General features: G+C 42.8%; 2 protein-coding genes across 2 annotated transcripts in view; one reads left to right on the top strand and one right to left on the bottom strand.

Moving 5' to 3' along the window:
- DNAH11 (dynein axonemal heavy chain 11) overlaps positions 1–19,485 on the top strand; it is a gene marked incomplete at its 3' end in the record, with an annotated part of 228,403 nt that overhangs the window by 140,263 nt on the left and 68,655 nt on the right. The window contains 4 exon segments of the mRNA XM_083379026.1: positions 12,245–12,358; positions 12,811–12,954; positions 14,084–14,266; positions 16,331–16,432. Coding sequence (XP_083235152.1) covers positions 12,245–12,358; positions 12,811–12,954; positions 14,084–14,266; positions 16,331–16,432 — 543 coding nt within the window.
- Positions 2,372–7,039, bottom strand: NIBAN2 (niban apoptosis regulator 2). The gene has a single exon (XM_083376176.1). The coding sequence runs from the start codon at positions 6,904–6,906 to the stop codon at positions 4,528–4,530; it is 2,379 nt and encodes a 792-aa protein (XP_083232302.1). The 5' UTR covers positions 6,907–7,039; the 3' UTR covers positions 2,372–4,527.

Here is a 19,485-nt window from a genome sequence, read left to right as displayed (position 1 = left end):
AATAACAGATAATTATTTCTTTGTTTTCAATCACTGTGTATTTGTGATGGGTAAACACCTTTTCTTCCAGTAGTTCTGCAGCTGCTGGCCCTGGTTGCTCAGCCAACAGCCAACACTCAAATAAGCAGGGGACCATGGTCCGAGATGAACTTGTTTTTGACAGGGAGAAGTGCGAATCAGGTATTACACATCAGTCATGCAAGAAAAGAAAGGTACCCAAAAAGAGAAGCCACCTTCTGGTTGGTGATTCAATTATAAGGGATGTAAATTTAGGAAAGGATACAGAGGTTTCAAAAGAGGTCAGGTGTCTTCCAGGTGCTACTGCCAGTAGGGACAAGAAGCATATTTTCAAAATAGTCAACAATGCCAGCAAAGACTGTGATGTGGATGCCATTGTACATCTTGGCACTAACGATCTGTCCCAAAATGCAGAATGATTTCCAGAGCTTGGGGCAGGAACTCAGCAGAATAGGCTGTAGGCTCACTTTTTCAGAGGTATTACCAGTGTATAAGGAGCAAAATGGAAAAGGCCAGTGTATATCCTCTCGCCTCTCCTGTTCAACATCTATATAAAGCCTCTGGGTGAGATCATTCGTGGCTTTGGAGTTGGGTATCATCAGTATGCTGATGATACCCAGCTTTTCATTTCGACCCCAAACCACCCCAGTGATGCCCTCGACATGATGTCCCGTTGCCTGGAGACGGTCCGGGTCTGGATGGGGAGGAACAGGCTTCAGCTCAACCCTGACAAGACTGAGTGGCTGTACGTGCCAGCATCTCAGGAAATTCAGATCATTCCATCTCTCACTATGGGGGGTGAGTTATTACCCCCCGTAGATAGGGCTCGCAACTTGGGAGTTCTCCTAGATTCACAGCTTTCTTTAGAAGATCATATAGTAACTGTGACTAGGGGGGCCTTCGCCCAGGTTTGCCTGGTGCGCCAGTTGTGGACCTATCTAGACCGGGATGCCTTGCATACAGTCACTCATGCGCTTGTGACCTCTCGGTTAGACTACTGCAATGCTCTCTACATGGGGCTGCCCTTGAGGACCACTCGGAGGCTCCAACTGGTGCAGAATGCAGCCACGCGAGTTGTGTTGGGGGTCTCCCGATACTCCCATATTACACCTCTGCTCCGTGAACTGCATTGGCTTCCGGTTACCTTCTGGGTGAGATTCAAGATACTGGTAATGACCTACAAAGCCCTACATGGCATGGGTCCAGAATACCTTAGGGAGCACCTGCGGCCGGCATCAACTTCCCTCTGCCCAGTGCGCTCCCACAGGGAGAGCCTCCTTAGGGTGCCACCGGTCAGAGAATGCCGTCTGGTGGCTCCCAGGGGGAGGGCGTTCTCTGTGGGTGCGCCTGACCTTTGGAACCGTTTACCGGTTGAGCTCCGGATGGCTCCCGACCTTCGCTCCTTCCGACGTGATCTAAAAACCTATTTGTTTGAACAAGCCGGCCTGGTCTGATGGGTTTGGGTTTTAATTATTGTTTTAATATAATTTATTTTTACATTTGGGCACTAAGGTTTAATTTGTTTTTAATTTTGTATTTTGGTTATTTTGGTATTTATGGCCCTGTTCACCGCCCTGAGTCCTTTGGGAGAAGGGCGGTATACAAATAAAATAAATAAATAAATAAATAAATAAATAAATAAATAAATAAATAAATAAATAAATAAATAAATATAGCAGAATTTAATATGTGGCTAAAGGAGTGGTGTAAAGGAGAAGGCTTTGGTTATATTAGTCACAATGTCTGTAGCTGGTCCAATGAAAAAATGTACAAAAGAGATGGTCTGCATCCATCCAAGAAAGGGACTGAGTTACTTGACAATAGATTCACAGCTTTTCTGAAGGAATATTTAAACTAAACAATGGGGACAGTGAGTTAATTGATACAGAACATCACTGTCCCCGGCAATCTAAGAAAATAGGGGAACTCAGGCACCACACAAGTTATGTAGCAAGTAAACACAGGGTCAGTCATAAAGGACTCAAATGTCTATACACCAATGCGCAGAGTATGAACAGTAAGCAGGTTTAACTAGAAATTCAGGTAAATGAGGGCGGATATGATATTGTTGCCATTACGGAAACATGGTGGGATGAAACCCACAAATAGAACACACAGCTAGAGGGATTTAAATTATTTAAAAGAAACAGACTAAACAAAAGAGGAGGTGGAGTTGCTCTATATATAAGAAATAACTTTATCTCTACAGAAATAGAGCACAACAATGATGAAAACTGTAAACGTGAATGTATTTGGGTCAATATAAAAGGGGGGAAAATGACATTGCCATAGGTGTATACTATAGGCCGCCCAACCAAGCAGAGGAAATAGATGAACTTTTTGCTAGTCCAGACTGACTTGGGGCAAAGCACGTGATGAGGCACCCATGTTTTGTACTTCCCACCCATGAAAACAGAGGAGGAGGAGGAGGAGGAGGAGGAAAATCAACAAGGAGAGAGGTTATCTTCCATCTTGTGGGGGGTGAAGACCCTGGGAAAATAGGCTCTTGTAGGCCCATTCAATCAATCGATCCAGTCAACGTGGAGATGCTTAAGACAGAAACCTTCATCGCTAACTTGGAAGCGGACTACGGCTTTCCCAGAAGACAGAAGAAGCCGCCCTTCACTATTAGTAGTTGTAGAGAAGATCTGAGTTGAACTATACCGCCATCTCCTCCAGAACAGAAACCATCCAGATGTTGCGAGGCTCCTGGCTCACCAAGGGACTGACTGAAGTTCTCAAGACAGAACTTGAAGTTGAATGAGAATAAAACCTGGTCCTTCAAAGAGGTGAAAAGCCAAAGGCCAACCATATTCTCTGAAGTCCTCCAGGGATGGATGAGGAGATGGATGAGTACTAGGTGTGTGTGTGTGTATAAATGTGGACTAGAATGGGTATTTTGTAAATCCAGTGCCGGAAGCTGGAAGCTCAAGAGTGGCTTCCAACTTTCAATCCACGTCACAGGTTCAGGAGGAAGGAGAGGGGGAAATTTATACCCGGTTTATAAAGGCAGGATGGGATGCCGAAAGCCACGCTCCCAATTCCCTGCCTTTTATTTCACTTTTGCCCATGTCACGCAAGCAACGGGGACCCCTAAATTTACGGGGAATGAGTTCCTATTGAAAGGACGCGAGTCATCTTACATCGCTAACCCTGCAAGAACACGACTGAATTGCTAAACATAACTTGCCAGAAATTGCCGAAGCTACAAGAAATACCATTTTCCCTTTGGTGTCCCCCCCAAAAATCGTTTACTGCCACCACACCAAGTGCATTTAAAATAATAATAATAATAATAATAATTGCAACCTCAATGACTTCCCACTAGGCTGAAGACTCGTGCATATAGGATCTCTCTTTTATAGGATCTCTGCTGGCTGCTTCTAAGATTATTCTGCTCCTTTGCTTCCCTGGGAAAGAGAAGGAAAATACAAAACATTCGCTCAGCAGAGAACCTGTGCAGGTAAACCAAGGATACCTGAGCAGGCCAAGGTAACAAACCCATGAACAAATCCTACATTAGCATGGCATATACGGGTTATTTTTGTTTGCATGGACATTTCAGCCAACGGTCCCCACTGAAATAATTTAAATTCCTATAGCAGTCTTGTCTTGTCTGTCAACTTTTGCTGGTCTGTTCCAACGCCAGCAAGCCTTCACCAGCACACGCCACTTTCTCTAACCCACATCCACACGTTCCTAAAAGTCTACTGAACTTTCTCCTGGGCTTTCCATCTCTGCATAACTTTGGACCGAGATGGGTGCCGAGAGGTGGGGGTGGGAGTGGGGAAAGAATGCAATTTGACCACCTCCCATGTCAATTCTAGGATGGTTTGCTAAAATCGTCTGGAAGAGGAGGGCCCAGGAAAGGATAAGTTAAAGAGAGAGAACCGTTCCTAATCCTGAACACCGGTGACGAGAAGAAATGATCCTGCCCCCCGCCCCCCCCCCAAAAAAAAACAGGAGAAAGAGCCTTCTACCATCCATGGTTAGACGAAGGCAAAGGGGTGAAACATCAAACATCAAGTTAGGAGTCAAAAAGTCAAATTAGTACCAGTCTGGATCAAGATGGGAAAACACAATGGCTTCTCTCGGTTTCAACCCTCCAGGCGTTTGTTAGCATCTTAAGGTCAAGTCCTTTCTCCACAACACCCAACCCAACCATGCAACTTTTGAGTCAGGAGAACTAGAGTGTGCGTGTTTGTGGGAAACGCTAGAACAGACTAGGAGGGGGGGGAATCACCTGCGACCCGAGAGATGTAGAATGTGCATTCTGAGGTTTCCCTCCCCTCGCAATTCCTTCCCTCCCCCCTTCTCCAAAGGCAGAACTTCTCCAGAAGAATCGAGTGCATCTAAAGCTGAAGATGATCCTACACCGGCTTTGGATCAACTTGCTTTTTTGTCCTTCTCATCCCACAGGGTTTCCCTCCCCCCGCCCCCACCGTTCTGGTCTCCCGTCAAGTGTTGATATCTGCTCAGGAGGAATCCTCTTCCAACGGGGAGGCTGATCTAGAACTGAGTCTGCATCCCTTCACTTTCATCTGTGACCTTGTGGCTGTCCTCCACCGGGATCTCTGCTTCTACCTTGCTGGTTCGAGCAGAGACCTGTTCCTCGCCTGTCTCTTTATGGCTGGGTTCCGGGCATTCTGCTTGGACTCCTCCGTCTGGAGCTGGAGGTTGTGTGGGGGCAACTGGGGAAGGGGCTGAGGCTGGAGCTTCCCGTTCCTCTCCATTGAGCTCTGTGGAGGATTCTATGGGACAGCCATCTTCTGCCTGAGAGGTCTCCTTCTCCTTTGTTGGCTCCGAGGTGCCTGCGCTTTCTTGTGTCACGGTACCATTGCGTAACTGTTCCTCAGCCTCATGGTCATCGGGAGCTGGGATCTCCACCTCTTTCACCAGCAATGTGTGGAGCTCCTTCACAGGCTCGGAGGAATCCTGTGTCTGAGGACTAGGAGAGCGGTCGGACTTCTCTGGTTCTGAGCCACTTGGAGAGCTTTCCAAAGAACCAACTTCACAGGGCAGAGCGCTTTCATCCACGTGGATCACGGAGACAACCTGCTTGGCCCGGTGCTGCTTCTCGTCCAATGGGTCTATGTCCGCTTCGTCACCATACTCCTCTCCCCAGTTGATGGGCGTCCCCTCGCCCAGCAAATGTATGTTGGGGTCGCTGTTATGCATCACAATGCTGTCGCGGTAGAGGTTGTGCTTCCTCTGGACGGCTGCCTCTTTCACAGCCATCATGATATCTTTCATCACAGACTGCAGGACCACCTCTTCATATGTGTTTTCCACCAGGATGAAGCGGGCAAAGTCCTCAAAAATCAGCTCCTGGAATCTTGAGAGGTCCCCTTTGCAAGTGGGAGCCAGCTTCTTCAGCAGGAAAGGGACGGTGACTTGCAGCAGAGCTTCCCTAAAAAACTTCTTCCGCACCGTGCTGCTGTCGTAATCGTATTTCTTGAGCACCCGTTCCAGGATGCGCTGGATTGTCTTGCAGAGTTCATCTTTGCTCAACGACTTCCCCAACTCCTGATGTAGAAGAGTCTCAAAAGTGTAGACAGTGTCATCCATTTGCTGCCTCATCAGGATTTGGGCCCGCTGCTTGAACACGGAGGCACTGGAGACATCAAACCTCTGCTGGAGACCTTCCAGCTTCAACTGGTCCATCTTTTCATAGCACGACTGCATCTTCACAGGATGGAAAGCTAGCTGAGAAAGTTTGTCCATGTACTCTCCCAGCTTCTCTGTCCCTCCTTCATTGACAATATTCATGTTCATGTCAGTGACTTCCTTGAAAAAGACTTCCCGAACTTCAGCAAAACCCTGGCTGGTGGGGATCATCAGGGCTTCCAAGATGGAACTGATGTATGGTTGGACATGATTCCGGACACAGACCTCAGCTTTGGAAAAGACGGCGGCTCGGATTTTGTTTGCCAGGTGTTCCTTGGATTGGATGATCTGATCCATATCTGTCCGGATGATGCTCTTCATTTCAGGAATCTGAATCTCACATCTGGCCACTGATGAGTCATAATGGGCTGTTGCCTGGTCACAGACCATCCTGTACACGGCATCCGAGATCTGAATCCATGCCTTTTGTCTCTCTTGCTCTTTGCCCTTCAGCCGCGGGCCAATCGTATTCTTCAGCTCGGGCAGAAGCTCCTCCATCACCAGATTGCTCAAGACCTGAGCTTCGTTGCCACAAAGCATGTCCCAGGTGCCGTACTGCTCTTTTGACTGGCGGTACATCCGCACGGCGTCGGTGAAGGCCGGTGCCTCCACTTTGGACTCTTCTGGGATTCCGTTGTTGCAGTGGCGCACACAATCTTGAAAAATGGCCTGCCACTTCTCCTGCTCCTTGCCGGTCATCACACAAAAGTAATAATGGCGGGCGTAAGGATGCCAAAGGATGATGGGGAACTGAGTGGGGCACTTGATGATGGACGCATTGCTGGACTTGGATGCAGAAGCTGTTAAGTTATTGCTGACCAATTCCAAATATTGGTCCAGGGTGGTGAGGACCTTGTAGCCAGCACTGTTGACGAGAATGCGGGGCTGTAGACCTCTTTCGTAGGCCAGTTTGTTCTCGTAGAGCACCACCCCATAGTTGAGGGGTACAACGCTGAAACGGTTCCTCCACTTCTTGTTTTCTTCTATGTATTGGAAGAGATTGCCGGAGAAGATGATCCGGTCCTCCAGAGGTACCTTGCGATGCAATAGTTGGGCTTGTGGACCGGTTCCCCCTTCGATCTCAAAGCGGACGCTGTTAAACAGGGCAATGCCATATTGCTCCTGGTAGAAGCGGCTAAACTCCGTCAGGATCTTGTCTGTCTTCCCTGCGATGAGCTGGCGCCGGTTCTCGTCCAGGTGCGCCGAGATCACGTCACCCATGGCGGCCCTGCGAGCGGAGGAGAAGGAGGAAGAGGAAGAGGAAGAGGAGGATGGAGTGGAAGAGGCTTGCCTCGGCTAAAGGAGGAGAGGAGAAGGGCCCCGCCAGGCGATGCACTCCATGGGGCGGCCGGGCCGAGCGAGAGGGGAGGGGAAAAGAGCCAGCGAGGCGGTGCGCCCTGGCTTCCTCCTCCTCCTCCTCCTCCTCCCTATAAAAGGGGGGAAAATGACATTGCCATAGGTGTATACTATAGGCCGCCCAACCAAGCAGAGGAAATAGATGAACTTTTTGCTAGTCAGTTAACTAAGGTATGTAGGAAGCGCATCATAATAGTAATGGGGGACGTTAATTACCCTGATATCAACTGGGAGACAAATTCTGCAGCAAGTGGAAGATCTAACAGATTCCTGACAAACCTAGCAGACAACTTTCTTTCCCAAAAAGTAGAGAAGGGAACTAGGGGATTAGCCATATTGGATTTAATTCTCACTAATAGAGATTAAATCATAGAAAGTGTCGAAGCCACAGGAACCTTGGGGGGAAGTGATCATGCAATATTGGAATTCAACATTATGGAAGCACAAGCAATAGAATACAGCCAAACTAGAGTCTTGGACTTTAAAAGAGCTAATTTGAATAAACTTAGAGAGACCTTGGGAAGAATTCCATGGATGAGAATCCTCAAGGGGAAAACAACTCAAGAAGCTTGGGAAATTTTGAAAAGTGAGATAATAAAGGCCCAGTCTAGCACAATACCAACAAAGAAGAAAAATAACAGCTTTCAAAAGAAACCAGCATGGCTGCATAAAGAACTCTCTGATAAACTGAAAGATAAAAAGGACAAGTATAAGAAGTGGAAAGAGGGGCACATAACTAAGGCAGAATATCAGCAAACAGCCCGTGCCTGCAAAGATGAAGTGAGAGAAGCTAAGGCTCAAAATGAACTAAGGCTTGCCACCAAACTCAAAAATAACAAAAAGAGCTTCTTTCAACATATAAGAAACAAGTTAAGGAAATGATTGGTCCATTAGTGGGGGAAACTGGCAAGAAGGTGACAAGCAACACAGAGAAAGCAGAACTATTTAACTCGTTTTTTGCATCTGTCTTTACACAAAGGGAAAAAACAGTCCAACCTACCAAAACCAGTGCCATGAAAAACAGAATAGAAACGTAAGTTAAGATAGGCAAGAAAATGGTAATTGAGCACCTGTCCAGCCTAGATGAGTTCAAATCACCAGGACCAGACGGATTACACCCCAAGGTTCTCAAGGAACTGGCAGACGTGATCTCAGAACCACTGAACTATATTTTTCAAAGATCCTGGAGCACTGGGGAACTACCAGAGGACTGGAAGAGAGGTGATGTAGTTCCCATCTTCAAAAAAGGGAAAAAAATAGATCCAGGAAACTACAGACCTATCAGCCTGACCTCAATACCTGGGAAGATTCTAGAAAAGATAATCAAACAACAAATCAGCGAACACCTTGATGCGAACAAAGTTATCACCAAAAGCCAACATAGGTTTGTCAAAAACAGATCATGCCAGACAAATCTTATTGCATTCTTTGCCAAGTGACAAAACTAGTGGACCAGAGAAATGCTGTGGATATAATTTACTTGGACTTCAGTAAGGCATTTGATAAAGTAGATCACAACCTACTACTTGATAAGATAGAAAAATGTGGGTTAGATAGCATCACCACCAGATGGATTCGTAGCTGGCTGACAGGCCGTACTCAGCGTGTGGTCCTCAATGGAACTGCATCTACATGGAAGGAATTGTGTAGTGGGGTGCCCCAGGGCTCTGTTCTGGGCCCAGTGCTCTTCATCAACGATTTGGATGAGGGGATAGATGGGGAACTCATCAAATTTGCAGATGACACCAAGCTGGCAGGAATAGCCCATCCTCCAGAAGATAGGCTTAAGATACAGGAGGATCTGGACAGACTCGAACACTGGGCACTATCTAACAAAATGAAATACAATTGTGAAAAAAGTAAGGTTCTACATTTAGGCAGGAAAAATCAAATGCACAGGTATAGTATAGGTGGTACCTTGCTCAATAGTAGCAACTGTGAGAGAGATCTCGGAGTCCTAGTGGACAATCACTTAAATATGAGCCAGCAGTGTGCTGCAGCTGCCAAAAAAGCCAACACAGTGCTAGGATGCATTAACAGAGGGATAGAATCAAGATCGCGTGAAGTACTAATACCACTTTACAATGCCTTAGTAAGGCCACACCTGGAATACTGCATCCAGTTTTGGTCACCACGATGTAAAAAAGATATCGAGACTCTAGAAAGAGTACAGAGAAGAGCAACAAAGATGCTTGGGGGACTGGAGGCTAAAACATATAGGGAACGGTTGCTGGAATTGGGTATGTGTAGTTTAATGAAGAGAAAGGTGAGGGGTTACATGATAGCAGTGTTCCAATATTTCAGGGGCTGCCACAAAGAAGAGGGAGTCAAGCTATTCTCCAAAGCACCTGAAAGCAGGACAAGAAGCAATGGATGGAAACTAGTCAAGGAGAGAAGCAACCTAGAACTAAGGAGAAACTTCCTGACAGTTAGAACAATTAACCAGTGGAACAACCTGCCTCCAGAAATGGTGAATGCTCCAACACTGGAAGTTTTTAAGAAGAGACTGGCCAGCCACTTGTCTGAAATGGTATAGGGTTTCCTGCCTGAGCAGGGGGTTGGACTAGATGACCTCCAAGGTCCCTTCCAACTTATTATTATTATTATTATTATTATTATTATTATTATTATTATTATTATTATTATTATTATTATTATTAATCATCGCACAGTCAGCCAGATGTTCAGACTGGATTTGGCATTTTTGTCTACCTATCGAGTCCTTACCAAGGACCTGGGATAGGCAGATGTGGATGTTTGATGGTATTATACATATCGTTACAGGATGGAAGCAGTTCCTAGTAAGTCCACCTTTTGCAATTGACTAATAATGAATTTGTCAATGCCAATGGTGTTCAAGTGGTACTCCAGTTGTTTTGGGATTGCACCTAAGTCACTTCTTCTTCTTCTTCTTCTTCTTCTTCTTCTTATTATTATTATTATTATTATTATTATTATTATTATTATTATTATTAAACTTTTATTCATAAAACATGAAACTCAGTCAACTGAACACTCAAATTGACTGGCACTAATGATTGACATGGGTTGCTGCCAGCATCCTAGGTATCAACCAGGTATCTCCTTAATATGTAAGATGTTCCGAGTAGCACAGTTTTTGTAGGAAGCTGCAATTTCTTGATGTATTTTGCAAAGTTTTTGGACATAGTCCCAAGTGCCCCGATGACAATGGGTATCACTGTTACACGTTTCATCCATAATCGTGCAATTTCGATGGCCAGGTCGCAGTATTTCATAATTTTTTTCAGTTCTTTTTCTTCAACTCTGGCATCTCCTGGTACAGCGATATCAATCGAACTGTACGCTTTGGTTCTCTATGACTGCGATATCTGGCGTGTTGTGTTCCAAATGGCGATCTTTCTGTATTTGGAAGTCCCACAAGATCTTCACCCTCTCATTGTCAACAACTTTTTCCACCCTATGTTCCCATGACTTTTCAGACACAGGCAAGTCATATTTTTCACAATGCCCAGTGGATTAGTTTAGCAACTTGGTCATGTCTAGCTTTGTAATCAGTTTGCGCAATTTTGCTATACTCACATATTAAATGTGAAACAGTTTCAACTTTGTCGTTGCAAAGTCGGCAATTTGGATTGTCAGTAGATTTTTGTATCTTTGCTTTATGGCATTATTCTTCTTGGCAGGTAAAACCTGTCAATGGCACTTCGTGGATGTAGAGCATGGTGCATATTCAAAAGTTTACGCGTTTTCTGGTCTAGGTGTTCCAATTCAGCCAAAGTCCAGTTGATACATCAGGAGAGTCCGCAAAATATTAAAATCAAAGCTGAATGCTGGAAATATAATTAAAGCCATTAATACATGAGCAGTCCCAGTGATATGCTACCCAGCTGGAATTCTTAAGTGTGAAAAATGATCATGTCACTTTTTTCAGTGCCATTGCTAAGCACATTGATTGTGCTTAGATTGTAAGCTGCCCTGAGTCTTCGGAGAAGGGCGGGATATAAATGGGATTAAAAATAAAAAAATAAAAAATTGTAACTTTGAATGGTCACTAAATGAACTGTTGTAAGTCAAGGACTACCTGTACAGTATTCATTTAAACTAGCATTCCAGCTTGATTCCTTCCAGATGAATGGAATACAAATTCATGAATCCCAGAACTTCACACTCGCATGAGCATTGAGTATCTTAACTAGAAATCCTACATATAAAGTCCTACTATTTAAGAAAGCATTAGTTTGGAAAAGTCTTCTTTAAATATTCCAAAGACAATTTATAGTGTTTTAGATAAAATTTGTATTTCTTCTACAAATAAATTAATTTTGAGCCTCCATCAGAAAAATAAAAGAGTTATTTAGAGTAAAAAAATCATTACTACTTCAAATTAGTAACTACCATAATAACACAACTCTCAGTTTATAATTCAATATTATGTTGATATTTTCTTTCTCAAAAATCATAAATAATTTTAAACTATACCTCTGAGGGACTTAGTAAAATATTTAAATGAGAAAATTTAAGGATAATATTGAAACTCTTTAAGGAATTTCATTTTTTCTTCTTCCCTGCAATTTCCAGCCATTTTCCTTTCCTAAAATAATCTGCAGCTTCCAAGCCATATGCGATCCACAATCTGACATTTGGTGGTATAGTTCAAAATTTGGCCTGTAGTTCCAAAAAAGAAATATAGTGCTCAGCCAAGATTCTGCAGAGTGCACTCTCATTTTCCCTAAGAAAGAAATGCATCTCGGTGATTCACCCCAAAGAATTTTCTGTACTACTGATGTATATGCCCAACAGAGAGAGAAAGAGCAACGCAACATCCATTCTCAGATAGGGCCTTTGGCCCTTATGCAGAAGGAAGTTGTGACTCTCTCTTCTGAAGAAGAAAATGTATGTCAACTTTTCTTTGATAACCATTCAGACATTATAGGATTAGCAAATTGTTTTTTTCTTCTCCATAGCATGCGGAACATTCACAGTCATAAATAATAATGTTATTCTCCACACAACATACGACTCCCATTTAAATATAGTAACTTGATCAATTCCAGCCACAGTGTTACAAGTTCTGATACTTGTAAAACAAAATTTTGCTTACTACTTCACCCTAATCTGAATCATATTTACTCAGCATACGTTTTATAGGCATTCACTGTATTTTCAAGTTATGAAGTCTTATAGAATATTCAGTTAAAACTAAGCATCTGTGTTGCTGTAGGTGGTTGCAATTCAAGCAGAGGTATCTCGGAGGCAGAAAGAATGTGAAGATGATTTGATGAAAGCGGAGCCTGCTCTGATAGCTGCTACTGCAGCTTTAAATACCCTTAATAAGGTAAATGTCAAAGCATTGCATGATTATTTTTGCTGTGTGATAAATTGGTGATTTATTTTAACAAAACTCTTTTAATTTTGGGGATTATCATATAAAACATTATTATTCACATCATCATCATGTCACCTTTCTTATAGGAGATCAAGATAGTAAATATAGGGTGTCCTCTTGTTCTGTCCTGACACTACAAACCTGTAACACAGATTAAGCTAATATTGGTCTAAAGAGCACGGAGTGTACTTAATGGTTAGATAGAGACTTAAAGCTGGTTCTTCCAATCATACTATAATTTTAATAAAAGTTTTCTGTTCCGGTATGGTGAATAGGTATCTTTTTTATGGTTTCACTTTACTTACTTAAATTCCCCTTACTACTGGAATAAGTTAGTCCACCATGTTACTTAAAAGTTGCACTGACTTTTGAAATAATTATGTCTGGTCTTTTGTTTTCAGGAGAACCTTTCTGAATTGAAAGCTTTCCCTAATCCACCAATTGCAGTGACCAATGTCATAGCTGCAGTCATGGTCCTTTTAGCAAATAAAGGAAAAGTACCAAGAGATCGAACTTGGAAAGCTGCTAAACGTTTCATGGGAAAGGTATTTGCAATATTGGCATTTGCTAAAATATATTTTTCATATTTTTTCAGGGATGGAACTTGTTCATTAAGAACAAAAATTCCAAGAGACTCTAATAAAAAGATATCAGATTTTTGAAAAGCAGCTTAAAAGCCTTCTCCTTTCCACTCTAGCAAAAATTGCTATCAACATCCTGAAGAACAGTACTGATGTATGAATAGATGACTAAGTGCCTTTGAGGTTTCCAATGCACCACCATCATTGTAGTTCATTGTGAAGATCATTTTCCTTTTAGTCGCAGAAGATTGCTTGCAGAATCTAGTTTTGAAAAAACTGAACTAGTTTTTAGACTATTTTTAAATAAAATATTTAATACTTTACGTGATATCCTAGATATCATTTCTTATTTAAATATTCTGTGATCCTAAATCATCTTTTATAGCAGGCCTGCAGAACCTGAAAATGGGAATTGATTAATTACAAATCATTGCAGGTTACAAAAGAATCATAAGCACACTGCCCAGCTGTTGGCGCTAGTGTGCGGTGGTATCACAGGAGCCAATGGCCACTGTGAGGCTTGGAGGTGTTTAGCAATGTTTCCTTTGGAGCATTATTTACTATTTTAAAAATGTAGAAAGCTTGCACATAGGTTATGCACACTCATTCTATATCTGTCTTCTGATAGTATTTGGTTTAATGACAAGTAACAATAGTAGGAGGAAGATTTTTGTCAGCAATTATCATTGGTAATTTCCCCAAGCAGATCAATAGTATTTTTTTAAAAAAAGCATTTTTGAACTAGTTTAAGCAAAACATATATAAAAAATTAGCAATTTCTGTTTTCTTTTTTAAAAACTATCTAAAAATCTTTCCACATAAGAAACATGAAGGAAAAAAGATTAGTATTAGAATTGGGGAAAAGACTTAACTCAGTTAATTTTTTCCGTAATTAGTAACTACTTCTAGATTGAAGATAGATAAGCTTCAAATATGCTATAGAACCCAATGTTTCATATATATTTATTTTGTTATTTTCTAGGCGCACTTATTTGTTTGGATTTTAAAAAAGAATTAAACTGTGGAATCAGCTTTTGAAGTTGCAGTGTTGTTTAATGATAACAAGTTAGGTGCCTTAATTGCTACCTTCCAGGTTGATGAATTCTTACAAGCCTTAATTAACTACGATAAAGAACATATCCCAGAGAATTGTTTGAAAGTGTTGAAGGAACATTATTTGAAAGATTCTGAATTCAGTCCAAATCTCGTTCGTACCAAATCATTTGCAGCGGCTGGTCTTTGTGCCTGGGTTATCAACACAGTAAAATTCTATGAGGTAAACCTTTTGATTTAGCTGGACCTACAGTATAATATTTAAATATGCTATAATTCATAGTAGACATATTGCCAGCAGAGATAAAATAATATATTGTATACATATTATTAAAGATGCATACTGAATTTATTATTATTAGTCACTATTGTTATAACATAGATACTTATTTGCCTGAAAAGAATATACTTCCAAATTAAAGTATAGATAGTGCACAGAAAAAAATAAAAGTGGACAGAAAATATTTTTTAAGGATAGATAATGCAGTGCCCAATGTTTTCCATTTTGTCAACCTTATGATGACCCATGAATAAATGTTTGTGTGTGGTATGTGTGTTTTATATTTGTATATGTGAATACAAGGGATTAATCTTCAAAAGCATCTTACATTTCAGGTCTTCTTCCCATTCTTGGTTTTTAGGGACAGAGTGAGTGTGTTTGACTATCAGGTAAAGATGGTATCCATTTTAAATTACAATGTAGTAGAAGCATCCTGAACTGTATAGTTTCAGATCTTTTTATTTAAAGCCCCATCATCCTAAGGCTGTTGAATTGAGTAAAGTAGTGGTCTTCTTCCATTAATGGATACTTCTTTTCAGCAAACTAAAATGATTACTCCTTCTCTTCCATACAACATCCTATTCTTCCATCAAACTGGGTCTGAATTATTTTTTAATTATCTGCAACAGATCCTGACAGGAGGAAGAAGAATTGCTACCTTTCACTTTGATGATGGAAAAATATGATCTAGCCTCATCTGATGGTTAAAATGGTTAGGACGGGGTCACTGGAGAAACCATAGAAGCTCAGTATCTTTTGGATCTCTGTTTCCAGGAAGATTTCTAGCTTGACTTATCAGCAATAGGAGGAAGATCTGCAGGGGATTATTGAGAGGGGGGAAGCATAGATGAGTGGTAGAGTGAAGGGTGGCCAAAAGGACTGAGATGGGGGAAGATTAGAGGAGCTGAAATATATGCTGCTGTTGTAAATACAAACAAGCTGCCAAACACCTGAATTTGTAAACAGAAAAATATAAATTGATTCTTGAGCATGAATGTAGGTACTGTATCAGACCATAGAGTCATCTGTGTTAGTCTTAGAGATTCTTGACTAGAAGCAGTGTTTTAGGCTTCACATATATTCTCCAGTGGCATTTGAAGATTCAGGGAGGGGGGGCTGTATCTGAGGCTTTCTGCATATAAATTCTCTGAATTTTAACAATGGAGAGCATGCTGCAGTGGCTGTAACTTTAAGGACCAGACACAAATATCATTTATTCTGCGTGTTGTAATATCAAACAGTCGCTGAACTAATGGTCATTAAGCAAGGACTATCTGTACTTGCTAAACAAGCTGCTTAAACCTGGAGTAATACCATGCTTCCCTCTCACTATTGCTATTAATAAAAATGATTGGTGATTTTACATGTGTAGTTGTTGTTGTCTGCACTCATTGTTCATACTTGTAATGTGTAAGCAAACTATTTCCAGTTACACCGAAATTTAAATCTCTGTGAGTGAACTTTTAATCTTAAATACACAAATAAGAATACTACCTGAGTTTAACTACTTGATGCTCCAGAAAAAATATCTATACTACACTAGTGGTTTAGAAACCAGCTCTAACACAGTAGTGAAAAACACAAGAAGTTAAAAAGCATTATTGTAATCCACTGAAATTGATCATCTTCCAGTGAATTACAAAATTTTAAACAGCAGTTTAAAAACTCCACAAATAAACTCCCCACAAATGTGACATCAAAAATTACTTGAAAAGTATTAGATTATCTACCATATTGTTGTATGCTATTTTCTGAATTTATTTTTCTAAATGTATATTTTATGCTATTTTTTCTGAATATATATCAATAATCGAGATTTATGTGTTCTGAGAGTTCTTTATGACTGAAGGGCATCCAGAAAAAAAAATCTTGAAAAGAAGCAATCCATTCCATTTGAAATATTGTTTAATGAACTATGTAAATACAGAATATATTCTCTTAAAACAGTATTGTAGTTCTCTTTTATAAATCATTTGGTACAGATATTGTGAACTGCTTGTTTCCTAGGTATACTGTGATGTGGAGCCAAAACGTCAAGCACTGATCAAAGCAAATGTTGAACTTGCAGCAGCTACTGAAAAGCTGGAAGTTATCAGAAAAAAACTTGCTGTAAGTATAATTCCAATGCTAGCATAATTCCATTTCTAAGAAAACATAATATTTTTATTTCTTCTTGTAATAATGCTAAGTGATATATGTAAATAGAAAATATCTTATTGCCTTATACTTTTAGAATTTCAATTGTTATTATGATGTCAAAGACAAGAGGTGGTTGATTTTTGGCATTTTCATGGCTTTTCCCATGGACCAGCTAAGTATGATCCATCCTTTTTGTAAAATAAATGCAAGCTATTTTGATTAATTCCTAGTTATAATTAAAGTTCTCAATTATTCTGAAATGTATTAATATAACAGTAAAAGTAAAGGTTTCCGCTGTCCATCGTTTCCAACTCTAGGGGATGGTGCTCATTTCCATTTCTTAGCTGAGGGAGCCAGAGTTTTCATTTCCATGGTCATGTATACACCAAACTGCATGGAATGTTGTTATCTCCCACCAAACTGGTACTTATTTATCCACTTGCATTTGCAAGCTTTTGAACTGCTGGTTGTGCAGGAGCTGAGGCAAGTAATGGGCACTCACCCCATTGTACAACATCAGATCTCAAATCCAGGCTGTCAGCTGGAAAGCTGACAACCTCAGCATCTTTAATTATTGAGCCATCACACCCCCAGATATGAATATAACCTGGGCTTAATCTGATTTAAATTATTTAATTTTAGTTTAGTTTAGTTTAGTTTAGTTTTATTGAATTTCTATACCGCCCTTCTCCCTAGGGACTCAGGGCGGTTCACAGGGCATATATAAATAGGTATACAAAAATTAAAAGAAAATTAAACCATGCCCAATTAAAATATAACAATAATGAAATAATAAAACCAATTAAAAACCCAAATTCCCCTTCAGGCCAGACCAGCTAACTCAAACAAGTGGGTCTTCAACCCGCGACGGAAGGATCGGAGGTCCGATGCTATCCGGAGCTCAACCGGCAGTTGGTTCCAAAGTGCCGGGGCACCCACAGAGAAGGCCCTCCCCCTGGGGGCCACCAGTCGACATTCCCTGACTGGAGGCACCCTGAGGAGGCCCTCTCTGTGGGCACGCACAGGGCAGAGGGGAGTTGACGCCGGCAGCAGGTGGTCCTCGAGGTATCCCGGACCCATGCCATGTAAGGACTTAAAGATCATAACCAAGACCTTGAACCTCACCCGGAAGACAACTGGTAACCAATGCAGCTCGCGGAGCAAAGGTGTAACATGGGAGTACCGGGAAACTCCCAGGACAACTTTCGCGGCCGCATTCTGTACCAGTTGGAGCCTCCGAGTGGTCTTCAAGGGAAGCCCCATGTAGAGAGCATTACAATAGTCTAGGCGAGAGGTCACGAGCGCATGAGTGACCGTACACAAGGCATCCCGGTCCAAATAGGGCCGCAACTGGCGCACCAGGAGAACCTGGGCGAAAGCCCCCCTAGTCACGGCTACTATATGGTCTTCTAGGGTAAGTCGTGAATCTAGGAGGACTCCCAAGTTGCGAGCCCTATCCACGGGGGGTAAAAGCTCACCCCCCCATAGAAAGGGATGGAACATTTTGAATGTCCCGGGATGCCGGAATGTACAGCCACTCAGTCTTGTCAGGGTTGAGTTGAAGTCTGTTCCTCCCCATCCAGACCCGAACCGCCTCCAGGCAACGGGACATCACAGCGAGGGCATCACTGGGGTGGTTTGGGGTCGAAATGAAAAGTTGGGTATCATCAGCATATTGATGATACCCAACTCCAAAACCACGAATGATCTCACCCAGCGGTTTCATGTAGATGTTGAACAGGAGGGGCGATAGAACCGACCCCTGAGGAACTCCACAAACGAGAGACCTAGGGGCCGATCTCTGCCCCCCTGCCAACACCGACTGTGAGCGTCCCAGGAGATAGGAGGAGAACCACTGAAGAACCGTGCCTCCCACTCCCAATCCCCTGAGACGCCGCAGCAAGATACCATGGTCGATGGTATCGAAAGCCGCCAAGAGGTCTAATAGGACTAGGACAGAGGAATATCCCCTATCCCAAGCCCTCCAGAGATCATTCACCAGAGCGACCAATGCCGTCTCCGTGCTGTACCCGGGCCTGAAACCCGATTGGTAAGGGTCCAGATAATCCGCTTCCTCCAGGACCAGAGGGAGCTGATGCGCCACCACACTCTCAACAACCTTCGCAAGAAAGCGAAGGTTGGAGACTGGACAAAAGTTGTTCAATACAGCTGGGTCCAAGGCAGGCTTCTTGAGGAGAGGTCTCACCACCGCCTCCTTCAAGACGGTGGGGAAATAACCCTCACTCAAAGAAGCCTGGAGCCAGCCTCGTGTCCTCTCCCTAGCTGCATAAACCAGCCAGGAAGGGCATGGATCCAATAAACATGTGGTGGAGCTCAGCCTCCCCATAATCCTGTCCACTTCATCAGGGGTCACAGAATCAAACTCCTCCCAGATAACATTGACAAGACCGCCCATGTCCTGATCGCCAGACTCTGCCCAGCTGTAGTCCAAACCGGTCCGAATCCGAGCGATTTTATCCGACAGATATTGACTAAATTCCTCGGCACGACCCTGCAAGGGATCCTCCCTCACCTCCTGATTAAGAAGGGAGCGAGTCACCCTAAACAGGGCGGCCGGGCGATTATCTGCGGACGCGATGAGGGTGGAGAAGTAATTACACCTCGCCACCCTCATCGCTGCGAGATAAGACCTAATATGGGTTCTTAACCGCAACCGGTCGGATTCAGAACGGCTAGACCTCCAGCAGCTCTCTAGGCCCCGTTTCCGACGCTTCATCTCCCGGAGCTCCGCGGAGAACCATGGAGCTCGCTGGGATCTGCACCGGGTCAGGGGCCGCAAGGGTACAACCCGGTCAAGTGCCTCAGTGGCTGCCCTTTCCCAGGCTTCCACTAAGGCATCTGCCGAGTTGTGAGCTATGGAGGCAGGAGGGGACCCCAGCGCTGCTTGGAATCTATCAGAATCCATTAGGCGTCTGGGGCGGTACCATCTGATTGGCTCCGTACCCCCACGGCGGGGGGTGGCAAAACGGAAGACCATCCGCAGGAGGTGATGATCGGTCCAT

This window comes from Vipera ursinii (genome assembly GCF_947247035.1).
Source record: "Vipera ursinii genome assembly, chromosome: Z".
NCBI classification, from domain to species: Eukaryota; Metazoa; Chordata; class Lepidosauria; order Squamata; family Viperidae; genus Vipera; species Vipera ursinii.
The sequence above is the reverse complement of the archived record's forward strand: the minus strand, read 5'-3'. Positions and strand labels throughout refer to the sequence as shown.

Excerpts from the sequence above, each read along its gene's own strand:
- NIBAN2 (XM_083376176.1), bottom strand. The coding sequence starts at position 6,906 with ATGGGTGACGTGATCTCGGCGCACCTGGACGAGAACCGGCGCCAGCTC.